The 25,268-nt window shown below is 35.1% G+C and overlaps 3 protein-coding genes across 6 annotated transcripts; all 3 read right to left on the bottom strand.

Annotated features, from left to right (window-relative positions):
• Positions 1 to 2,178: 2,178 nt before the first annotated feature.
• LOC132605007 (auxin response factor 18-like) lies at positions 2,179 to 6,553 on the bottom strand. Its single transcript, XM_060318339.1, has 5 exons — positions 6,215 to 6,553; positions 4,474 to 5,660; positions 2,962 to 3,818; positions 2,794 to 2,856; positions 2,179 to 2,572 (listed from the first exon to the last, which is right to left on the bottom strand). Exons 2-5 carry the CDS (start codon positions 5,554 to 5,556, stop codon positions 2,533 to 2,535), a joined length of 2,043 nt encoding a protein of 680 aa, XP_060174322.1. The 5' UTR covers positions 5,557 to 5,660; positions 6,215 to 6,553; the 3' UTR covers positions 2,179 to 2,532.
• Positions 6,554 to 9,016: 2,463 nt separating this feature from the next.
• Positions 9,017 to 13,990, bottom strand: LOC132604983 (GATA transcription factor 11-like). 3 transcript variants are annotated; one of them, XM_060318325.1, is made up of 3 exons: positions 13,708 to 13,990; positions 11,925 to 12,206; positions 9,017 to 9,794 (listed from the first exon to the last, which is right to left on the bottom strand). In XM_060318325.1, exons 1-3 carry the CDS (start codon positions 13,768 to 13,770, stop codon positions 9,294 to 9,296), a joined length of 846 nt encoding a protein of 281 aa, XP_060174308.1. In that variant the 5' UTR covers positions 13,771 to 13,990; the 3' UTR covers positions 9,017 to 9,293. The 3 variants fall into 3 exon arrangements, with proteins under 3 accessions (XP_060174308.1, XP_060174317.1, XP_060174312.1); XM_060318334.1 differs by having other exon boundaries at positions 11,925 to 12,203; positions 13,691 to 13,989; XM_060318329.1 differs by having other exon boundaries at positions 13,691 to 13,987.
• Positions 13,991 to 15,106: 1,116 nt separating this feature from the next.
• Positions 15,107 to 22,891, bottom strand: LOC132604963 (protein ENHANCED DISEASE RESISTANCE 2-like). 2 transcript variants are annotated; one of them, XM_060318312.1, is made up of 21 exons: positions 22,426 to 22,891; positions 21,487 to 21,561; positions 21,309 to 21,362; positions 21,146 to 21,211; positions 21,017 to 21,075; positions 20,726 to 20,856; positions 20,383 to 20,429; positions 20,209 to 20,306; positions 19,877 to 19,972; positions 19,734 to 19,798; positions 19,580 to 19,651; positions 19,169 to 19,315; positions 18,744 to 19,057; positions 18,151 to 18,214; positions 17,889 to 18,064; positions 17,297 to 17,398; positions 17,159 to 17,209; positions 16,922 to 17,065; positions 16,514 to 16,609; positions 15,588 to 15,689; positions 15,107 to 15,453 (listed from the first exon to the last, which is right to left on the bottom strand). In XM_060318312.1, the coding sequence occupies exons 1-21, from the start codon at positions 22,579 to 22,581 to the stop codon at positions 15,361 to 15,363; spliced, it is 2,208 nt and encodes a 735-aa protein (XP_060174295.1). In that variant the 5' UTR covers positions 22,582 to 22,891; the 3' UTR covers positions 15,107 to 15,360. The 2 variants fall into 2 exon arrangements, with proteins under 2 accessions (XP_060174295.1, XP_060174300.1); XM_060318317.1 differs by lacking the exon at positions 22,426 to 22,891 and adding an exon at positions 21,700 to 22,419.
• Between the last annotated feature and the right edge of the window lie 2,377 nt (positions 22,892 to 25,268).

The following is a 25,268-nucleotide window of genomic DNA, read 5'->3' as shown; positions in this document are numbered from 1 at the left end:
CATCTCAAGGTTCAAGAATTCAAGATTTTGAAAATCTTCTTTAAAGCTCAAGTCTTTAATTCAAGTTTTGAAGCGACTAAGGTATGTAGAGTTACTATCTACGTGTGGGAACATCATTGTTCTTCCCCGCGCCTCATAATCCATAAATTATAATTATTTACGAAAACTAGGGTTTCTATACCATGCTCATGATAACCATAGGTCCATGTCCATGATTATATTATCTATGAATTGTTATAATTTCATCGTTGAGTTCTTAATATTTCTTTATGATTATTAAGAATCTGTCTGTAATCTATGAAAAACCCATATATCTCATTCCATGGGTTCATGCATGCTAGTTTATGATATATTATGCTATTTTAAGAAAATACTATACCTGTTTTACAAGTTCATGCAAGCAAGCTATAATTCATGATATCCATGTACAAGCAAGTTATATTCATGAAAACCATGGGCAGCAAGTGCCACTTATTTTACATGTTCATGTTTTTGAGAGTTGCTTTAATTACCGAGGAGGGTTTCAGATAGCCTGAAACTACGTAGCCACCGTAGGATGAGGATCGCTCCACCCATGTCCCGGACGATCTCTCATAATGACTGGATCCTTTCATATTTTATTAAATCTCATGTTCCCTAGCAAGGACAGAGTGTTCTGCTGGCGGGACGCAAGCACCAGACCATGGATCGGTTATAAGTTATTGCTCTCCCTACTTATGATATTTTTACCATGTTATATATAAATATATGTATTCATGTTCATGTTCAGGTTTTCAGTTTCAGTTCTTATCATGTTATTTCATTCAGTTGCTTTACGTACCAGTACATTCAATGTGCTGACGTCCCCTTTTATTGCCCGGGGCCCTGCATTTCACGATGCAGGTACTGATATACAGGACGACACATATGCTCAGTAGGACAACATTCGTATCAGCTTATTGGTGAGCCCCATCTCATTCGGGGTTTAGTCAACTTTTGTTTTATGATTAGTTATGCATCTAAGGTATGCTGGGGGCCTTGTCCCAGTAAGTATGTTTTCCAGTCAGACTCATGATAGAGGTTTCATAGACTAGACAAGTCAGTTATGTTATGTCAGACATTCAGAGTCGTATAGTCATTTTGGCTCATTCATGTTATTTCCGCACTCATGTTTAAACAAGTATTTTTATTAAGTATTATGACTTACTACGTTTTATAAAGGCTCATCATGCATTCACGTTATATTCCGCTCATGTTATGCCTCATGATGATTCAGCAAGCCATGTGGTTCGCTTGGTCACATGCAGTAAGACACCGAGTGCCGTGTTTCGCTCAGGCCATAGTTCGGGGCGTGACAGTGATGATGTTGGTGGTGGTGGGTGTGGGTTAAAGATGTGGGTGTTGTTCTTATGGGTGGTTATGGTAGGATAAGGAAAAAGAAGAAGAAAGAGAAAAATAAAAAATGAAGGGTTGGTAATTTTTGACATGGCAATGACGTGGTGAGGATGACGAACTGAGCTATGTTCAATCATGGCGGCTGCGGCGGCGGTGGCAACGGAGGTGTGACGGCAGCGGGGGGTTGAGGAGAAAGAAGAAGAAAGAGAAAAGGGGGAAAGAAGAAGAAAGAGAAAAAATAATAAAAGAAAAACAAAAAATGAAGGGTTAGTAATTTTTGACATGGCAATGACGTGGCGCGAGTGTAATACACCTCCCGTTGTGAGAGTGATATTATCTTTTCAAGGTGGTAAATAATTGAAATAAAAGTTGTTAAGGGGGATAAATAAATACAAATTAAGTTTAATTATCAAACTGAATTTTCGTGACAAGTTCAAAGGTCAAATGTCTTTTCTCTAAATTAAACTACAGATCCTACGACTTTCGGTAATTAAGTTGTGTGGATAATCAGCATGTTTTCAAACTTACATGTGACGAAACCACAGCCTGTCCCCACCTTTCAGTTTCTTCTTCTTTGGGATCTGTTCCAAAAACTATCTGCATAGCTAAGATTAAGTGATGTGATGTGATTTTTTAAATGAATCCAACAACAAAGGACTGAATCTTGCGAGAGTACATGGTGCACGACACATTAAGCATTGTTGTTGAATTCTTGTGTCATGTTTGCAACCGTACTCGGTCATCCGGAGAAAATGAAAACTCACTGATCATTACCATGAAAAGCATAAGAAATCTCTCTCAACATGACAGAAAAATTCGGATTCTAATTTAAACTTTGTAATGCCAAGCATATCATCAAAGACCTTGCAGATGAGGAACACGAGCAGAAGACAAGAGCATTGATGTGGAAGAAATAAAAATATGCTTCCACATGATTAAATTTTGATGTCTTTTTGATAATACCACTAACTAACATGTGGTTACAGCTAAGCAAGAAGTGGTAAGCAGAACGACCTTCGCATTATTTCCAACATTAAGAAAACTGAACATCCTTAAAACATATCCATGTTCTACTATAGTCTCCTTTGACACTAGAGGTAGATACTTATTCACGTACGCAATAAAAGCTAATTTTGCTCCTCCCTGGTTTGAGGAATCTTAGACAACATTGAGCACTGGCAGATCAGTGAGCCATTTCCTGAAATACAAGATATTAAGCATTAATCACAATGTACTAATTCCCTTGGTAGTGAAGGACTGAAAGTCATAGTAAAACCGCACAACTTGGAATAAGTTGGAACGATCATTCTTGAAATTAGATCTACAAAGTACAAACCTTTCATGGTAGAACGATTAGCTCTGATGGTTTCATACAAAGACAACAGTCGCTAAAGGAAGAATTCAATTTCTAAAAATTACCTGACAGCACTGATGCCAGGGTTCTTCAGAATCGTCAGTCTTTTTGCAGTCTTCATGAAGTCACTATATTACAAGTCCAAGGAGAACATTGATAAGAACTTTTTACTAGAAACGTTTCTTGACATGAATGAATTCAAGATTAGAAAGTAGTGGAAGCAACATAGGCACCTGAATGGTTCATCTCCAATTTGCCTAGATGCCCCTGTTGCATCTAGATAGAGCACACGGGTCATCATATCTAATCTTTCCATCTCAAACATGTCTCCAAGTCTTTTATACAGCTCTTCATATGATCCTAAAACTGAGAGATCAAGAGTACGCCCTATGTCCTCTGAATCTAGGAATACTTTGCAGTGACCAGTACTGGCGCCAAGTTCAGCTGCCTGATAACCTTGATTCCAGAGAAACGTAGCGCTTGATAGACTTTCTGGAAGGCCTTTCCAGCCCAGAGAAATTCTTTCAGTTTCGAATGTTGCTTCTTGTGGAGGAGCATTAGTTGAGCGGCCACTTGACATTTGCTGCTCAGTGAGAATTGGTTGGCCAAAGAGTGAAAAACAAGGTGTCTTCACATTATCAGCTTTCTCCAACGTCTGACTAGAGATACCCATGGTAAGCAAGCAAGATATATTTTCGTTGCTCTCTTTTTCGGCTTCACTGATGCCATTAGGAATTTCGGAATCAGCATCAACTGGTTGGGAAACGGGTGGTAGAACTCCTAACTGTAACTTTTTGCTAAGGTGGAGATCCAATAAAGGTACTCCAAATTGAGCATGCCTGGCTCCCTGTATGCCTGCAGTGATGTTGTCAGATAGATAACAAAAAGGACTGCTGGACCTGAGGGGGTTGCCCAAAAATGAAGGTAATAGAAATTGGCGGTCAAGTGCAAATTCTTGTGACAAACACAACTTTTTCCTTGGTGGTGAGAAGTGTGACGGGTGAATGACGGGCATATTAGAAACCAATTCAACAAGCCATGGGTTGACTTGCTTTACATTCTGCAGCAATTCTGGTTCATCCCATGTTACCTGGAGTACCATCACAGAGAGAAGTTTATAAAAACAAACTACAACCAAATGTTACCACTGGATTTAGCACTTCAAAATCCAATTACACCACAGTAGCAGTAACAGTAAATGCAATTACAGAAATAATTTGAAATATCTAAAGTCGTCCCAATAAAATGCAACACCCGATCTTGAGGAAGTCCAACAGGAAAATACTTACCTATACTTTGTGTTTACACTAAACCATGTTAAGTACCATTGTTGAGAGATAAATAGAGGGTAGAATGCATATTTATCAGGCATGATTAAGTGATAAATGTTTATGTGAAGACAAATGCCTTGCATTTATTGGTTTTGTGTGAACACCGGATGCAAGTAGTTCTTTTATGACCAAGAATATTTTAACAAGATTCAATGAATTGGCACTCATATCAGCCAAGTGCAGATGAATTCAAGCTTAAATATCAAACACAAATTGGGAGTTCTTCTTTCCATTTTTAATCAACCAAGTCAGAAGTTGAAATAGAATCAGTTGTGACGAGTAGCAAAACTATGAAAAATATGTTAAAACAACTGTGAAGGATATCGACTCGCTACTAGTATCAGAATAATGACAAATTGACATTAATAAGCAGTTATGCATTGGTCCAAATCGAACTGAAAGTAACTGCATTACCTGAAGAAGCCGCCATGGTGAATGAGGCCAGCGGACGGGGTCAGCAACCTGAACCGAAGATATACTTCCCATGAACCAGCTGACCCGAGAAGAATCCTCGGTTTCAAAAGCCATTTTGAACCTCATCCCTAAGCACCATTGAACACTCACTGCAGCATTCACAGAAGACGCCCGAACACAAAATTCTGGAGTGCTTGCACGAGGGTAGTAAACAATTTCAAAAGGCTGGCCACTAGCAGCGAGATATGAGGCCTGAACAACTGATTCAGGGCTCACTTTTCCCTTATCTCTAAATCTCCCACCAAGAGAATTCAGATTAACATTACTACGACTTCTCATCATATTGTTCTCTTCTTCCTTCAAAAATGCATAAGATCCACCATAATTACCAGCAGCAGAGTTCCACCCAGATTGGATTTCCGTCCCACCAATACCACCTCGCTTTATCCTGCGAATTCCAACACAAAGGTCACCATTTTCAGCCCTCAGAAACACAACGGAGTCCCCCGCAACCAGCTTCTTCTGATTCACAAATGTACTCCAACCACTCGTCAACAAATGCCTCCTTGGCGTGCCCCTATAAATGTGCCTAAACTTCCAAATTTCACCATGAACACCCTTTGCCATCACAGTCTGGACAGGCGGATCAGCTTTCAAATCCAACCTCGGGAAAATTGTCTCTGCACAGTACCTGGGAACTGAAAAACCACCCCCGTTATTCGCATCCGATTGAGTCAATGTCTTAGCAAATGAAGTAGGCTTCTCTGTTGTTTCAACCACACTACTTCCTAAAACAGTGTCATCTTCAAAGTCATGCTCCTTGTTTTCGACAGGAATAAGCCTAATCTTGGCATAAATCTCATCAGTTTCAGGGTCAGCTAAGAACTTTACAGTATCAACTCTACATAGGATCATAGCAGGAATTCTCGGGAGTGAAGTGAAATCGACATCTGTACACGTATGCTCAGCATGACCTTGTGGGAAGTAAAAGACTTTGGAGTTCACTGGAGGAATTTGCACCATATTTCCTGCACAAGCATGCCAAAGCTGAGAGTCCAAACAATTCTCTTCCACCTCATCCATTTCACTAGTCCTGCAAAACCCACTTCCTTTCTTCTTATATTGTTACGTTTCGCAAAAACTGCAAATGAATTTTTTTGGAATGCTTCCTACTTCTTCATTAACTTCTGTGTACCAAAGATAAGAAAAAAAGTTTCAGGAACAAATTAAGTAAAACAAGATAATTAAAGATATAGTACTGCAACAAACCTACCCACACCAAAAAAAAAAAAAAAAAAAAACTAATCTGGCTCAATCTTTACACCAAACTAATAAATACATCTACACTTTGTTCCTTATCTAAGCTTTTAAGACTTCATAATTAATTCTTCAATAAATTAATTTGTTTGACGCAATTTTTTTTTTTTTTTGGAGGATCAGAACCCGCAGTTTCAGATTTGATTTATGAGGCGTGGACAAACACATTTACTAAACTTGAAAATGGAGAGGCAGCGAGAAAGAAGCAAAAGATGTGTTAAATTTACAAAAGAAGAAAGAAAGAAACTAAAGAGAGAAAGTAGACAAGTTAATCCAAACAATTACTCCATTTGGAACAAAACAATTAAGCCTAGTGCTTACATATAGACATAAAGTGTACATATAAACAGGTTCATTAATTCCCTCTTCAATCAAATCCCAAAACCAAAAGACTACTTTCTGACACAAACCAAAAAACCCTTACATTTACAGACTTTTGGGCTTCAACAAGTAGTTCTGTTCGTCTTACATGATGTTTTTGGATTAAACCTACGAGAAGAGAACCAGAATAACTACTTATTCAAAACTCAAGTGTCAAGTCCATTTTCTCTCTTTCTTCTTCATCACCACTGTCTCAATTTTTAATCTGAAATGTCTCTTAGAGCAAAATTATATCTTTTTCGATATTTTCGGATCTAAACTAAACAAATCTGAGAGAAAAGAGGAAGAAATGTGAGAAAGAGAAGAGACAGAGACGAGATATTTGGTTGCGACATAATGAATACCCTCTTTTTACTCACGACAGAGGTTCATTTTTTACTGATAGGAGTATTTTACACCATCTTATGTAGCTACTTTTTGGAGTAGAAAGGTCCACAGATTTTTTAAAATTGAATGGATTAATCGAGCCATTTGAAATCACGATTGATTTGACGTTGAAGTTTTATCTCCATATATAATTTAAATTTCTTAAATTATACTTTTTTTCATAGACATAAGATTCATAAGTTATGAAAACCATCAAAAACTTTTATATTCTTATGCAATCTTATCAAATGAGCAAATCATAGTTCATAACAATATTAATACGCTATAAGGTCTAAAAAATACAATAACAATTGATCGAACTTTAATTCAATAAAAAAAAAAATTGAACATGAGTTGTAGATTGCAGTGTAACTACTCTATAATATAATCTTTCCACATGGTATGAACAGTCTCTTCATATCGATCATGTATTTCTTTTACTATATTTGAATTGGTAAACATGATTGGTATTATCTACCAACTTATGAATCTTTTTTTACAAATTATAAACTTATGAGTCAAATTTTACATTTAAAAAATAAATTGAAACCATGATTTAGAATCTTAAATCGTACCCTTTTGGAGAATTTGCGATTTGATATCATGATATGAAGTTTAAGTTGAAAACTTGAATTTTTTTGCAAATTGCATAAAAAATGCTAATTTGAAATCAAAATATAAAATCATGATTTCATACTGCACAGCCAAAAGCCTACACCAAATTTATCTTATCATTATTAAACTTTTTTTAAACATAGGTTATCAGGTATTAGTGTAGATTCGTATTGAATAATTAGGATTAATTTATTATTATATATAAAAATATTTAAGAAACAGAACCTAATGCATGAAGTACTACTAGATCTACTACTATTATATAAGCTGCAATAAGCACAAAGCTAAGGGTCAACATGCCTGCTTGGCCATGTTTACAGGGGTATTTCAGTCATTTCGTTTCTGCCAGTTTACTTTATTACTTTATCTCACCGTAGACCACAGATGACATGTGCTGTTGTAGACGCTTGGTAACTCAACGCGTGGGTTCTCTTTTGACATCTGAACGAGAATTGCCGCCTTTGTCACTGCAGTTATATCTTTCTTCTGGCAGTATCTAAATCCTCAATCCTTTGTCGGTCCCTTTTTTTTTCCTCTACTGTGTGAATACATGTGAGTTGTATTGGGCATTGACTTTTTTTTTTTTTTTTTTTAATGGTTAGAGATTTACCAAATCAAATCAACTAGGGAGTGCTTGTTTACATGGCGAAGCAACTATGGGGCAAGGGGTTCATTCAAACCTTTTTCGGTGAAAAGTTACACTGTATATATAAAATAAAAATTATTTTTAATATATATATAGTAGACGTTGAACCATCTTGACTTCTTCATTTATCTTCTTCTTTATATTTTTGAACCCTTTTGTTAAAACTGCGCTCCTTTTAAGATGAAAGAATAGCAAAAGCATGTTTTGTAATTAAATTTAGATGTAATTAGTGTGACTATGCAATTTTAAACGGTCAAATAAATAAATACTCGATCATCATAAAATTGAATTTAATTGAGGAGAATAATTATACTCTTAAATTCGCAAAGAAAGAATAAAATTCCTGATAATTACACGATTTAGTTACTAGGTGATTTTTCAAATTCTCTTTTATTTTTGTTTTTAAATATATTATAAATTTACATTCTATCTCTTCCATCTCAAATATGTGAACAACACTTGTTATAAACAGTTTTGTGCTTACTAGATTTTTTTTTTCCTAACTATTTATACAAATGTGTTAAAGAAAAAACACTTTCTGAATTTATGTATGTCGTTTTGTTCTTTAGAAAATAAAACAAATCATGAATTTCTTGATATTCATATGAGTGGAATACTGATCACTCTTTATGATATTAGTTATTCATTTATAATTATAATATACTTCTATTTAATAATTACACGAACAGATACATGCAAGTATCAAGGATGGATATGCATGTTTAGAGTTATGTGGTTAGTGTATCCTAAGGTTATTAAGAATCCATTTGAATTAACTTATCAAAAGTAACTTATAAGCATCAATGCTGAAAAGAACTTTTAAGCGTTGGAATTAATCTTATAGATAAATGATTTTGTGTTTGCCAAAAAATGCTAAATTGATAACACACAACTAGTATGTATGTTTAGTAAAAGATGATAACATGCATCTTTTTTGTTAAAATGACCTTAGAACAAATTCCCAAAAAGGAACAAAATATATATATATAAAGATGGAAAATAACGGAAGAGATAAACTAATACAAAATTGGTTTATTAGTAAGAGAGTTAGGAGTGCTATTTTCGAAAGGGTCTTTCGGGCATTAAAAAAAAATAGAGATAAACTAATAAAAAATTGGTCCAACCAAAAATTCTTATGGCTTTTGGCCAATTTTGGTTAATAAAAAAATAAAAAAAATTTGAAAGCGTGGTCGACCAGACTCTTAAGTACTGTATATGAAACCACCACAAAAACAAAACTGTATTAGTTCCAAGAAAACAAGTTGGAAGTACCTGGCTATCTATTCATCTACTTTAGATTTTACATCAGAAAACTGCATCATCCGCCTCCAATCGGGCTTTGACTAATTATGCTAACCTAGAACTTCCTGCATCCCATTTTTGTACATGAACTTTTAACCTGACTACACAATACCATATAACCAAACAGTGGAGAATAAAACAATGAAGTAAATTAAGCACCTAACTAAAAGTATAGTCATCTCTTCAATATATGTCAAAACAAATAACTATTCAGAGGAGCAAACTTTTGGCTGTCACATTGGGGAGACTCCTCAACTGCTTTTTTCCTCATTTCTATGACTTTCCTGTGAGAGTTTGAGTGCAAAGATGGAACAAATGTGGGACTCGCAGCAGGCCGATACTCTGGGAGTAGCCGGCCAGAACGATAACGAACTCCACAGGCATTGCATAGGGTCTTTGGACCCAATGGTCCCTCCCTCCATTGTGGTGTCTCTGTTATTTCACAATGTGTGCACTTTTTAAATAAACTAGACTCCACAGCACCTGATAGTTTTCTCCTCTTCTTTTCCTTTCCCTTTTTGGCATCAGAATTCTTCTTGGCTGCAAAAGATGTACTAGACATGGGAGCCATTAAAAGCCATGGATTCAAAGTTGACGATCGTGCACGCTTAGAGCGACGGCCTTTAGCGCCAACTTTGAAGGATGTACTCTGTGTCTGGAATATAACATTCCCTTGGGCCTCACGAAATTCGTTCTGATAGGATAAAATCTAGTTAGAAAATTTCTTTGATTAATGAAAAGCTACTTTTTGGCAAGGAATGCAACCACTCTTTAGGAGTTGATTATAAGTGGCTTAACAAATAAATTGAGAGACAAAAGAAGCGAGGAAGTTTGAGAGTTCAACTTCCAACTTTGTCATATTAGCGCTGATATTCCAGGCAACGAACAAAAAGGAAACTGAGTGTGCTATAGGTCACTAAATAGTTTTGAACATGTCGTGATGGTTTGCATATTCTCACATAAGCATTCTACAAGGAGGAGAACAAATTTGACATTGAACAACTACATAATACTAAAGGTTACAGAAGAGCTTCGTGATTATTAGCTCAGGGATTGAGACTAATTCCTTACTTCAAACCTAGAGAGACATTTTCATCGGGTAACCAGGGCAAAGATCAGCAAAGAGAGAAGAGACGGAGAGAGAATTAGTCACCAACAGGTTCAGCGTGCACAATTCACAAAGCTATATATCAATCTACTTATACTAAACAGCAGGGGATGACTATTATACAGTATTTTATGGTATCATACAGCAAGATATTGAACTACACATTTAGAACCTCCCGGTGTGGGAAACAATCTTCAGGCCCTTTTTCCTCTTAAAGCATTATAGGAGGAAAGCACTACATATTAAGAAAAAAATTAAAAAGATAGAGATGGGACTAAGAAAGAAAAGAAAATTAGTGTCATTAAACCCCGGAAGAGGCAAAAGCACTAAGTGATTTCATCCTATTTGTCCAAGCTTTGGTGGACAGAGTTAAGTGGTAACTGTGCAGATGGGAGGTAGCAGGTACCTCAGAACTAGTCGAGGTTTGAGCAAACCAGTGCTAGTCAAGAGGTGGCTCAAGGGTGAGGCTAGTAAAACTTTGATTTAGGTCCCCAAACTTTTGAGGCCCCAAAAAATTGTAAGGATGAATCTTATGATTTTATTTTCTCTTAGACAATATTGAAAATTGTAAAAAAAAGTACAAAATTTATATAATACGAGACAGAAAGAAAAACTATGTACCTTTAAAGAGAAATATTTTAGAACTTTGAACCAAAGTACTTAAGTTCATATTATTAAATAAAAGTTTTACAACAACATCCAAGATAATGTATTAAAACACATACTAACATCTTATAAATTGAATGAATGCTTACTATTATAAATATTAATGTTACTATGTGAAATAAAAGACAACAAGTATGAAAAATAGCAACGCTAATTTTTTTTTATGTATATGTATATGTATATATTTAAGGTGAAGGGGAGCCTTGGCGTAACTGGTAAAGTTGCTGCCATGTGACCAGGAGGTCACGGGTTCGAACTGTGAAAACAGCCTCTTGCAGAAATGCAAGGTAAGACTGCGTACAATAGACGCTTGTGGTCCGGCCCTTTCCCGGACCCCGCGCATAGCGGGAGCTTAGTGCACCGGGCTGCCTTTTTTTTTTTTATATAGTTAAGGTCTCGGATTAAAATTTGGCTTTAAGCCATTAAATTTTATTGAGACGCCCTGGACAATTGAAAAGGACATTATTTTACAAACGGAAATACAAATTCAAAAATTATTAGTTAAGCGGGTTACGATCAATCGTAGAATTTCTTAGTTTTACTCATCTGCTATTAAAAGTTAAGTTCTCTTGAAGTTCTTAATCTTACTCCATTGAAGTTCTTATTCTTAGTTCTTAATCTTACGATGGAAGAAAATGCTAATAGGGTTTGCATACTTTTCAAATTTTTCTCGCCTCTTAATGGGCTTTTTCGTTGTGGTCGTTTGTTTTGTTAAATAGGTGAAATAAACTCTCTCCATCTTAAGAATTCTGAAATTGTGGATGTTATAATCAACTACATCACGGATACAGTGAAAGAATTAACAGCAACTCTTTCTTTGTACTGTCCTGTTTAGTGGCAGCTTATTATTTAAGCATATTTAGCCAAAATAAAGTAACTTGTTCTTTTTCCCTAACTTAAAAAAAAAAAAAAAAGACAAACTTTTTAGATATAGTAGCTCCGCTTCTTATTTAGAAAAAATAAATCAATTATTTTAATTAAAGAAAGGTATGCTGCCTTATAGCAAAGTGTAATGCAAAAGAGAGAACACAAAACAAAGTTAAAACTTACAGTATTATTAGAATTAGGCACTGCGTCCAAAGGACCCTTGGCAATATTACCACAGCCATTTGCAATATCGCCATGGGACACCGAAGGTAAAGTCATAAAAGAATCCGAAGGGATTGGGCCGAATAACTGGTACAAACTAGTATCCCAATCTTCACCGAGGCCGTCTTCTTCTAAACTTTCCATAGGAAAGTCCAAACCATTGAGTATGCTCTCAAAGTCTTCATCAACAGTAGACCCCAATGGAATCTCATCCCAACAATTTTGTTCAACCATATTAATCTTCTGAGTTATATATACACGATAAACAAGGATTAGAACTATATGCTATTACAAAAGGTATGTGCAACCAAGGGAAAAATCTAATTTTGCAACCTATATTGCGCAATTAAAACAAGAATGCGTCACCAATTTTGCTCTCATAATCCATGCATATTGCTCTCTAATATCTCACCTTTATCAATCACTGCTTTAATAAAGCGAAACCTAAATTTCTAACTGTATTTTTTTGGTCTTGATAAGCTGCTAAGTTCAAATTAAAGAAAAGGAAAAAGTATTGCTATGTATATATACGCATAGATTTATTATGTTACCATATTCAAATATTACACGGAGTATACGCGTATGCAAAACCTAGTAGGTGAGTTAAAACGTCACGAGTACTAAATTTACTCCTATTTAGCCATGGTATACATTCCTACCAAAAATAGGAGTCTATTTAGATTCTAAGTATCAAGGAATCTTCTAATTTATCCTCAAAATTTACCAAAAACAAAAAACGATAAAAATACATAAAGCTCATTATTTAATTACTATAATAATTTTTTCTTAGCAAGATTCCAAGCACATAAAATAGGGCCTGTAACAGAAAGGAAATCTTAGCTCGAAAATATATATACGAATACCAAAACAAAATCGTTTTCTAAAAAGTTAAAATTATAATTTTGTGAAATATGAATATTTGTTACTATCTCGGGTCAAATTCAAAATGAAATATTTTTCATCATATTTTTTTCAATATCTAAAATGATTATTTAATTTTTACTACTATTATTATTCATTTAGTATTACAAACATAATTATTTGCCTATCTAATGCATATTACTTTTGAAATATTCTGCCATTCTATAAAAGATACGGGTTGCATAAAAATAAAGCAGAAAGATCATGTTCAGACCTTATTTTAGCAATGAGTCATAAAAAAGGAAAACGAATTGCTTTCTAGAAACTTTTCTTCAATTTATATGAAGCATTTGACTAGGCTATAGCGTTTAAAAAAAAGACTTTTGAAACTTATAGTTCAAAATAAGTCATACATATTTACGTGGCTAAATATCATTTTACTAAGCTAAAATAAAAAGTTTAAAGTTAAAAATTTTTTCATCGGAAGTAAAATGAAAAGTTTAAAGTTTAATATAGAAAATTCTTTTTTTGGGACAAACTAAGAAGAGAGAGTCACATAAATTGACTATCGATTATTATTTTACAGAAAAATTTGGACCTTTTTTCATGAAAGCTTAAAAATAATTCCCTAAAATAATGAAAAACTCAAGGTTGTTCATTTTCCTTTACTCTCTGTTTGGATGCTGAAAATAGCCAGAAAGAGAAAATTAATTTGAAAACCAAACGAGAATCAGAGACCTAAAATTTGTAAATTTTAGCCCAATTCTGTCAGCACCCAAAACAGAGAGTAAAAGAAAATGCAACAGAACAATTTAGGCAGAAGAATTAATTACTACAAGAAATTACAGGGAAAAAAGTGAACACACCGTTAAAAAGTTGGAACCTGAATTGGGTAAAAAGGGACCTTTTTGCATGTCCAAAAAATTCTGCTTAAACCCTTGAGCATGCCATTTCACTGTACTTTCTTGAGGGTTTTGCAGAAAAAGATAGGGTGAGAAGATAGAGGGGAAAACAGCTTTTACTTTTTTGAGTTTTAGTGAAATGTAGGTGGGGATTGGACTTTATGGTGAAATAATAAATGTAAAGATAGAAAACGTTACACTCATAGTAAAGTCATAGGGTGAAGAGGGAGGGAGCATGGGAAGTGACGTGGTCGGCGGAACATGTGATTGTTTTGGAGGGATTGAGAGCATTTGATCACTCATCATGCTTTTCTTGAGGTGCTGTGGGGCCTAAAAGCGGTGATGACATTCATCACTCCACAAATCTCTCTTTTTTGGGAAGACTTAGCCCCCGTTTGATCATAAATACAAAAAAAAAAAATCATCTTTTTTGGAATGTTTGAAGTTAGAGTTGGAGTTATTTGACCATAATTTTTAAAATTTTAGTTTTTGATGAAATGTAATGTAAAAAAGTGAAAAAAGTTAAAACAAATTTTTCTTGTTTTCAGTATTCCGGAATACAACTGCGAAAAAAAGTGAATAATTTTTATGGCCAAACGCTAAAAGTAAAAAGAGTAAGAAAATTTTTCCAAAAAAAGTGAATAATTTTTATGGCCAAACGCCCACTTAGCCCCCGTTTGGCCATAAGAATTATTCACTTTTTTCCGGAAATTTTTTTCACTTTTTTTCAAAATCAGCGTTTGGCCATGAGAATTTCGAATACAACTTAAAGTTGTATTCCGGAATACCAAAAACTCAAAAAATTAAACTTGTTTTTCAAAAAAAAATTCACTTTTTTCACTTTTTTACAACTACATTTCACCAAAAACTATGACCAAACACAACTCCAACTCCAAAATTCCAAAAAAAAAAAAATGATTTTTTTTGGGTATCTATGGACAAATGGGGCCTTAAATAAAAACACAATTATTGGGTTTTTAAGAAAGCTTGAAACACATAAGAAAGTAGAGGAAAAATGTCTGAAAATAATTTTTTCGGTGAGATTTATGTTTTCCTGGCGGGTTCCGAGCAGGTCGCGTAACTGAAAAAATCGAATGGGTAGATTTATTTAATTGGCTTAGAGTTTCATTGCTTTTTAATTTAGTGTTGACCGTTAGTCAAAAGACCAAAAATGTAACCAGATGGATATTTTTAGCAAAATAGCTAGATGAAGGATACTTTTAGACCATTTTCGATAATCCAGAGACATTTTTGGCCCTTTTCCATTTATCCTATAAAACAAGTCTCATTACAATCCAAAAAGAAAGGGAGTTTAAAGACTAACATTAACAACAACCCTTAGAACACCAATATTTAAGAATATCAAATTACGATTAGATGTAACTCTGGAAAAAACACATTCCCCTTCAGGAAAAATAGCATATGCTCATAATGCAGTTTACTGATAATTAGAAACAGGGATATCGGGCAAACTATACAGCTGAGACCAATGCAGCAGACTTGCTGGCATGACATTTGATTAAATCAAAGAATAGTCACTTTGTAAAGCTTTTGCACTTCTATATTGGCATCATCCATGTTGCCTTGTAGAAAGCTATATAAAATGAAAAAAAAAAAATTGAGATATACAAGGATCATGGTTTCACTTGAACAGCTTTAGCGACATCCAGATGGTTAAGACGACAAGTTCCAAGAAGATATTCAGGAAGCTCCTCTGGGGTGTTGGCCTGTGAAGAAAGATATTCAAAGAAGTCACTCTATGCTTGTCATACTTATTGATATTGCATGTAATCGACAATATCATCACTTCCACAATTCAAGCCATATATGGTTAAATGGAGAAGGGGACATGAATGTTTACCTGGACAAGAAAGGCCATCTCAATCACAAGATTGTTTAGATATCCAACAACAAGGCTTACAACACCCCTTGCCACAGTAGAAGAACCAACATCGATATCAAGCTGAAAGATCAGAATACTTCTTTAGGTCCACTATGAGAAAAAATTTCTTCCGGCGTAAAAAGATGTTTTACTACGGAGGGGTTTGAATGTCAATGCAAGCATTAGGTTCACTTATTATTCTAAAGATACTAAAATTTTGACTACAACTTTGTAAAACTAACGCGTCAAATTGCCACATGAGTCAACCAGCGATTGAAGGCCTTTCGGTTCCCGGATATTTTCTACCCAACAACTAAAAGGAAGATGAAAAGATACAGAGTAATACCTCAAGAACTCATCCACATGAAATTAGTGCATCAGGAAGTTCTGATTTCTAGACTTCTAAGAAGTTCAAATCTTAAAAGAGGGTTAAATGGGTCATTAGATATCCTACATTGGTTGCGGGAATGTGGTGTTTCACTTGTATGATTTTGGGCAATTGTCACTTCATGAGCTAGCTTTTAAGGTTAGCAGGTCAAAGTTCATTTTCTAACATGGTATCAATATCAGACCCATCCATAAGCCTCCATGTAATATTATCCATGCTCCAGATGTCCAGTCCTGGGTGTGCGGAGGTGAGATTATTCCATTACTTACTGGCTCTCTTAGCCAATTGAGAAAAAACTTTTTAGCAAATTTTTATGAGTTCAAGAGGAAAGCACTCGGTGGCAAAGAATTCAGTATTCTACATTTGCCAAGAAAAGATATAGAACTTCTGCGGCAGTGGAAGTAGTTCATTCCGAAATTTTGAAAATGGGCATATTTAACTGCACCAACTATTAGTAGATAACGTGCAAACAAAATTAAAGCATCATTTCCTGTAAAAAAATACTCTTGAAATTTACCTCCAAGTAGTTCTTTCCCCGAAAATAATTAATTTCAAGTGCTGGACCTACAAGGCATGCTTTCTTTCCAACACTCTGCTTGACTATCCATGGTCCCTGACAAATAAATAGGAGTAATTACCACAATTCCTGATCTTTAAAAGGATAAAATTGTTAAGTACTATTCGCAATGCTGATTAAAGAACATTTGTCCACCCAAAAAAGCAAGCAAGAAAGCACAGAAGCATTACAACAAAAAAGGACTCTCGATCGGATGCATGGATTTTGGGAATATAATGTAAGCATGCAGTATCATCTCTTTGAATTTCTCCATGATCATCAATATAATTTCTTTGGTAGTTGCAAAATGTATTATTGAACCTTGTAAAAGAAGTGATTATGTTAAATATCAATTTTCAGAATACAAACCTTGGATATGTATGGTATGAGCTTGAACCTCGAATTTCTATAAGCATCATCCCCTTTAACAAAACTCTCCAGCAACGGCGCGTTTTCTATAGGAGTGTCCATCATATAGTAGAGAGCAAGAGAGTATGTTGTTGAACCTGGTACCTGAATGTAAGACACATTCAGCTAAATGAACTCTCTGGAATTCCGAAGGAAAACAGAAAAGGTATATAAAATAAAAGAAGCAAGAGAATAAACCTGTATATTCACAATGAAGAAAAATTCTGGACCACCCTTGGCTGCGTATTTCTGCAGATAAAAGTTGGTACGCAGCAAGTTTATAAACTACATGTATATGCTATGTTCATTGTCTTCAAACAGAATAAGAGAAGCAACCTGAACAATGCCCCCCGGGTGACCACCAAGATCATCTTCTCGCTTGTCAGATTTCAGCCAATCTGCAGCAACCATTTGCATCAATGTGCCTTTTGCCTTAATCTGTAACAGAGCAACACAACCAGTAAATGACATGAAGTTAGGACAATGCACATAACTCTTCGATTCGAACTAAACAAATTTTAAGATGAGTAGGGCAAGAACCCAGAATATATCATGCACGCTGGCATAACAGACAACTAGCCAAGAAGCCTGCAGATTTTTTTGAAGTTGAGTTTCCATGTCGGTATGCCATTTTAGACATGTTTTATGTGACAGGAATCACAAACAATGGAGTTTTGTTTAATGCAGTTTAACTAACACTTGACTATGGTACAGCAAGATGTTGTGGCTTTTGTCGAGCGATGATCAGTAGGTAAGGTTCAAATATTAATCATTAAACGGCCAGAAATCGAACTACAGATATCAATTTAATAAAGGGAATCATTTCCAGTTTCCAAGATCAAATGAGAGAGATGGACCACATAAAACTTACAGAACATGCTTATGGGAAAATAAGACAGTTATAGCTCAATCAACTATGAGATCCCACCTTCTTACGATCTCCTAGATAAGTCTCTCCCCGAATAAGAAAGGTTGATGGATCTGTTTGGGCCCAACTGCAAGGCAAATTACAAGTTGGATCTTTTGGAAGAGTGGACCCATAATGGCACAACAATGTTTCTTCCTTTGCCTTTTCATGCAGATCTACATAACCCCGCTTTTGAACTGAAATGGGAAAAACTCAATCCTCAGAACTTCAACATTTCCATTAATTGAGTTTTTTTTGAAATAGCAATACACATCAAACTCACCAGCAAGATCATGCAACTTTTTCACAAAAACAGAAGCAGATGATAATCTGGCATGCCGTGTGTCCTAGAAAAAGAAAAAAAGAACACAAAGAAAGAGAAAGATGTAAGGACATCCTACAGGAAAGAAACATCTGGAAAAAGTACTGATCTGCAACAAGACGATGGGTCTAGGAAAGTATGAGCAAGAGGGGATAAGGTTCAAAATAGATTGCTACATTAGGGTTTAAAGAAGGGAAACAGGAAATACTCGAGAGAAATGAAGCTTTTCTTTGAGGGTGGGGATAAGAAATGACATTAATGCATCAACATTGTCGTCAGCCTAAGATGTGGAAGTCGTAAAGAGACTGCATATTTATTGGACTCAAGTTTATATGCCTTAAAACCAGATAAAATACATAAACTAAACCACAAGAATAAACATAAGGTGCCATTCAAGTAGAAGTTAGTTGAAAGAAAGTTTCACATCTTCCATTACGTAGCAATAGATAGACATGCTTTAATCATGAAAGTCATGCCTCATGTAGACTCCTGAATTTCTGAAAAGCTATCTGCTCATAGAAGCTCCCAGTGATTTTGGTTTAAAAAGGTAATACCTGAGAGTACATCTCTGTACCAAAATCAGAAGGCCAGCCATTTTCCGATTGGTCATAATCAAGTGGTTCAGAGACATCAAAAAACTCATCCGATGCATCATTTAACCCCATCAAGCTTGCATGTTCAGAAGGTGCTTTGGCGACTTCTTCTTCTTCTTCTTCTTCTTCCACATCTGCCATACTATTCCCATTTTCCAGTCTAGTTTGTATCTCAGCCTTAACTTCCTGATGCAGTCTTTTTTCTCTCACCTGCTTCTCCAAGAGATACGAGGAAGAGCAATCTCCTAATTTTGCTCTAAAAAGCTCCCTCAAAGCTACAAATGCAGCAGTAAATTTACAGGTTGAGCCCCCCCATGAGCAGTCATAATATGTAAAAGTGAAAAAAAGTAACTAATATGAAACTAAGTCTCGCAGTAAAAACACACCAGCGAGTCTCCCTAGCATGTCGATTGTTATACATCTGGCTGAAGATGCTCGTAAGTAAGATTTCCAGAATCTCCAATCAATAGCAAGCATATGCTTGACTATTGACTGCTTCCTTTGATTCACAGGTGATATTACATATCCTCCACCTGCAATGATAAGCAAAGTATATCCATAATGTGCAGCTCTACAAAGGTTACTCTTGTGCAAAAAACAAAATGTGTAGTGGAAGCATATGACTGATGCTATGTAACAATTAAATTATCAACCATGCACGGTTTGCAGAAAATTAGGCGTCCACGCACTATGACAATTTTTTAGTGTTAGCTCATCGATGATAAAATTACACATCCACAACAGCTAGAGTGACAGATTGAACTTTATACTCGCTCTACATTAAAGGCATACATTACTTTTAAGGCAGGCACGAACATAGCCCTTCTGACATGGACACTTCTGATGAAACACAGAATGATATAGGATAACTGCAAGAGTAAACAGATAGGTCATGATCAGACCGAGCAGTTCTAAAAAGCTGCCAAAGCCAATTAACAAAGACATCGGTACCATATGTTCCGTCATCCTCCCTTCTCCAGTAACGCCGCAAAAGAAGATCTCTTTTTTTCATACTCCTGCAACAACTTCTTTCAATTATAAACCCTAACAAAGTACTAACAGTTTGGAGAGTGAATATCATGCATGTGCCTGACCAAGGTAGCCAATCCCGACGTAGAAGCTTATGAACAATATCCGTGTGACCATCAAGGTGGTCAATGACACTGCCCTTGTAGTAAGAGAAATCCCATCTGCAGAGTAAAATGCATAACGCTATAAGGATACAATGAGTATATAACAGAGATCCCATCTGCAGAGTAATATACATAGTATTTCAAGGATACAATTATTTCTTATTTCCATTTAACTTATCCAAGTCTTAGTCTTATAGTTTATACTTAAAGAGATAATACAATTTTTAGTAGCAATTAAGTATCTGCCATAGAAGCGTGCACGAAAACTTTTTGCTAAAGACTTTGCAACTCACTCCGATCTTGAAGGACCAAGCGACATGAGTGTTTGAAAAATGGCCTCTGAAGTTCCATCAACTACACCAACAGCCATTATTGCAGGGTGATCATCCCACTACACAGCATGGGACAAGTTCAGTAAAATGAGCTTGTAGGTTTACTGCCTTATATGCTGGACAATATTAGGTTACCTTCCCATGAGATTCCCTATCTTTAGCTTCCTTAAATAGCCGAAGACCTACATGCCCAAGTGATTTAAGAACAATTGGCAAATAAGAATAACAAAAGCAGGGGAGGCGATCATTTAGCATCGAAAGACAGAGAAATGATCATAGAAAAGTTCCCAAGATAAAGTCAACCATGTCTCCTTCCTCTCAAGAGAACTAATAAGGACTTAAAAGACTTCTGAAAAATGACTCAGAGACATTGTAACATAAATTCTTAATGGACCCTCAAGGACGAAAATATTATCATAAGAGCAAAAATCCTACATGAAATTTCAGCTTCTCAAACATAACAATCATTAAAACCTACCATTCTGACAACCAAATATTGTCCAGGACGAGGGTGCAACAACATCAGATGTCGTAGCATCTGCCACCGAGGATGAACAGAAAGTCCAATCAATGGAATTCAGATGATGATATCTGTTGGAACAATTTAACCTGTGTGGCGAAAAGGAAAAAAAGAAGGAGGAGAAATTAGCAAGAGACAAGCGACAGATGCTTGTATGAAGAATAAGTATCTCCAAGATCCTTAGAAATGTTTTTTGAGTCAAAGGTAAGAATTAGCAAAGTAATATATTGATAGACCAAATCAAATTACCTCAAAGACGGTGAGTCACGCCTTGGACGATCAACTGCAGTTCTTTTATTCATGTCTGCCTACAATTATTCATTATCATCAGTTGCCAAAGAAAGGAAACTTTAATGGCTCATATTGACTAGTTTATACCTTTAAAGCTGCTTCCTGCAAGGCCTGTATCCATCTTGCTGCTTCCTCGGGACTGTTTGCTCCTAACTATTGTTCGTAAAATTTCTTTAGACACTCGTTGGTCTTAAAAAAAAAAAAACAACAACAACAACAACTGAAACGGGGAAAAGGGCAATTTCCACACCTTCAACTGATCATTATGATTTGAGGCGTTGTATAGAGTGAATATGAAAACAACCTGGGAGAATGCAGAAGTAACAAAACCAGAAAGTCTCGGTAAGGAAGGCAAAGCATTTAAGGATAAAAACCCAGTCAGAACAAATAGTCTCTGCCATGTATTGGAACTGGGATAAAGATCATACTTTTCTTTGAATGCTTTCTCTCCCATTGTCTGTCACCCTAATGCAGGAATCAATAACAGCACTTCTAACAGGATCCTACAAAAGAATCAAAATGACATATGGGCAGAAGAACTACAAAAATAAAATTTTCACCCACTTGAAGAAGAAATGTTGATACTTGACTATTTTAGAGACCATTGAAGAGCTGTAATCGACTTAAAATCCACCACTTACAAGTAAGTCAGAAAAATTGTATGAGTTTTAGCACGGAGCTCAAGGGTTACATGCATCCAGGGCCAGAGCCAATGAGTACTTAAGGGTTCAACAGAACCGAATAAGTTAGGCTCAAACCCTGTATTTGTGTTAAGCAAAAAGAATTATGGTTTAGAATCTATACAGTAAAAATCCTGGCCCCACCTCTGTATGCATCTACAATGTATGTGTGACAACATCAACATCAACATCATCAACAACAACAACAACAACAACATGCCTAGTATAGTCCCACAAGTAGGGTTTGGGGAGGATAGGGTGTACGCAGCCTTTGTGGGATAGAGCATCTACAATGTGTGTGTGTGTTTTAATATTAATTCCGAGCACATTGTCACAAAAAATTGGGTGCAGCATTACTTGCCTCTGATAGTATCAGCACAAAAAATAACATAGAATACTGGCAAATCCGCTTACAAGTTCGCAACATAGAAATTGTCACTTACATGTATTATGTTATGAAAAAAAAAAAAAAAGATTACAAGTTAGCAAGGAACTTCTTATATACATTATACTTAAGCCATTTATATCAATGCTAAACCTGTAAAGCAAAAACCAAGAACCTAGAACAGTACTCCTTCACAAAATAACTAGAGAACTAGTTAAACACACCAGGGCATTTTACCCAAACAATTTATCAAGAATTAGCACTACACACACACAAAAAGAGAGAGGAAAAGAATGATCAACCTCATTGTTTGAAAGTGGGTTTGATTTATAGCTCTTAAGAACAAGATCATGAAGAACAAAGTACCGTTTTCTGGAATACTGAAGACCTAACCTATTAGAACGAACAAGATATAACCACCCTTCCATTTTACAAGAATCATTCTGGGAAACCCCCATTTTAAAATTTATGAAACACCCACTACTCTTAATAACTCCAAGATAACACTTCCAGTTCAACTTTCCACCTTATATATAACAAAAAACTCTTCAAAGTTCAAACAACAACCACATGCAAGAATTTAATTTTAATGTCCACTAAATTGTGGTCCGTTGAAGAAGTGAAGAAGATTTTCTCTATCTTTGATCACTAAAGAGAAGTTCAATGAGAATCAGAGATTGAATGCAGTAGAGTCTTTATGTCTTATGTGATGACAGTTTTGCCGGTATGGGGTTCTGTATTTGTGCAAGTATATAAACTATGTCTTCGTGAAAAAGTTAAAAAGCAACTAAATTTGCGCGTACGAGAGAGACAAAAGTTCCGAAGCGGAAATTATTTGGAAGTTGATATGACTGTTGTGCCCCTTTCTGAATTTTAAAACACTCTGATTGATTTTTCATTTCTCTGATTATCCTGTATTATCTGTGTCGCTTGCATTATTTCATTTCCATACCGCTTTAAATCTCTTAACCTTATCTAACCGTATCTGACTTCTTTTTATGCTTTTATTGAGCCGGGGGTCTTTCGGAAACAGCCGTCCTACCTTGGTAGGAGTCAGGTCTGCGTACACTCTACCCTCCCCAGACCCTACGATGTGGGATTTCACTGGGTTGTTGTTGTTGTTGTCTGTTTGATTTCATAAGGCAAAGTCTTCCGGTTATGTCTTAAGGAAAAGTCTGTCGTTTAGCTATGCCTTAAGGCATAACTGAAAGTTTGTCTTATGAGGCAAAATTTGTTGTCTCCGGCATAGGTTCTATGTTACTTCGCCCGAATAGGCATAAGTTCATTAAAACCTATACCTTGCGAAAATATTATTATTTTTTACTCCACTGAATTTCGAACCCAGAACCTCAAGATATTTTCAGCTACCTTTTTAAGCGAAGAGCAAAAATTAAAGACCAACAAATTGAGGGCCAAAAATTAAAGACGAGTCCGTATGAAGGACAATCGTGCAAATTGGCCATAATTAATTAAATGGACATATTTTATTTTTATTTGATTTGATTTGGGAATTGGCATCTTTTACCAAGAAAACTGGAATTGAGCAAGGAATCAAAGATAATACTTACCTGGAAAGCTCTTTTATTAGATGGGTTAGGTTACTATGGAATGAAAGTAATGGCGATAAATACTTATTTGTAGCTTGTATTTATAGCAAACTATATTATCATAGTTAAGTAATTAAATAAAGTAAGAATGTATATTAATTAATCAGAGCAAAATATGCTTCCGTTTGGCCATAAATTTTGGGAACATATTTTTTTAAATCTTTGTTTGGCCATAACATTTTGACAAATTTGAAAATAAATCTTCAAATTCCAAAATCTGGCTCAAACCTGTTTTTGGGCCAAGATCTATGTTTTGGCCTTCTCAAATTTTTTAAAAATTACCCTAATTTTTTGTATTTTATTAAAAAAAACACATTTATTTATGACTCAACTAATCCGTATCTACCATGTTTCCCCCATTAATCAAGAATACTTCAAAACGTAAGAATTGTTTGAAGGCTTGAAGCTATCTCCTAAGCAGTCCACCAGTCACTATTGTTTTAATTCCAAAAATTATGTCACTGCTTGTAATGTCCAATAACTAATCATTGAGTCTCCATATCCAAAGGCATCTCACATTTGCACAAATTGAAATGCGAAAAACAGTACGATCCAACAACAAAATTACACAAATTGAGATGTATTCAACAAGAAATTACAAAATTAGTAAATAAGAGTACTGAAATCAAATTTAACAACAAAATTATAACACAAGAATAATTTGGGATTAGCAAATATGTTTGTTTGGTATGATTGAGTATTCTTGATAGTTTTTATAACTTATGAGTATAAGTCATGTTTCATGTTTTTCAAAAAAAAAAAAAAAAAAGTGAAATATGTTAGGAAAAACTATGACTAAACACATTTCCAAAATTTGAAAAACTTCACCTAAATCAAGTTTTTCAATTTTTTTTAGGAATCCAAACGCCAGTTTTTATTTATTTATTATGCGTTCTTTAAAGTATGATATTTTGAATAAAACAAAAAAAGGGATCAATATTTTTTTTTATTTAGAGTAAAAATAAAAGAACTTAAAGTACTTACCCCTTAATGGAATTTCATGGTAACGAACTAGTATTATTTTATCGGGAAAACTAGTATAATAACTGATTTCCTTTTAACAACCTAAAACTTTTTTCAAAAGACAAAAACAACCGAAAACTAAAATGAATGTGCAAATGAGAGAAAAAAAAATAACATATTATAAGGACTTATACGTAATTTTAGAATTCAGATTTTGTTTTAGGTGGTACTCTCTTTCATCTTCTTCTTTACTTATTTGGACTAATCACCAAAAGAGAGATGCAAAGTGGCAAACAGGTGAATCAAGTCACAAGCGTACTTTATAAGATTAATTCAATAGTTAAAAGATCATAATTCAAACAATACTTTCGCATAAAGAAATTACTCCATGACATTTTATATTACTGAATAAAGTATCTACTATAAATTAGACATACCAGCATTTTAACTAGTTTTAATGGAGAAGACATTCTATTTGTTACATCCATTAATTTCCCTTTTACTCTTTTAAAGGAAATCAGAACCGCAAAACTTAATGAGAAATTCAACAAGGTGCATCAATCGTAACAATAGTC

The sequence above is a fragment of the Lycium barbarum genome, chromosome 1 (assembly GCF_019175385.1).
Source record: "Lycium barbarum isolate Lr01 chromosome 1, ASM1917538v2, whole genome shotgun sequence".
Classification (NCBI taxonomy): Eukaryota; Viridiplantae; Streptophyta; class Magnoliopsida; order Solanales; family Solanaceae; genus Lycium; species Lycium barbarum.
Note: the sequence above shows the minus strand (reverse complement) of the source record. Positions and strands in the feature narration are given on the sequence as shown.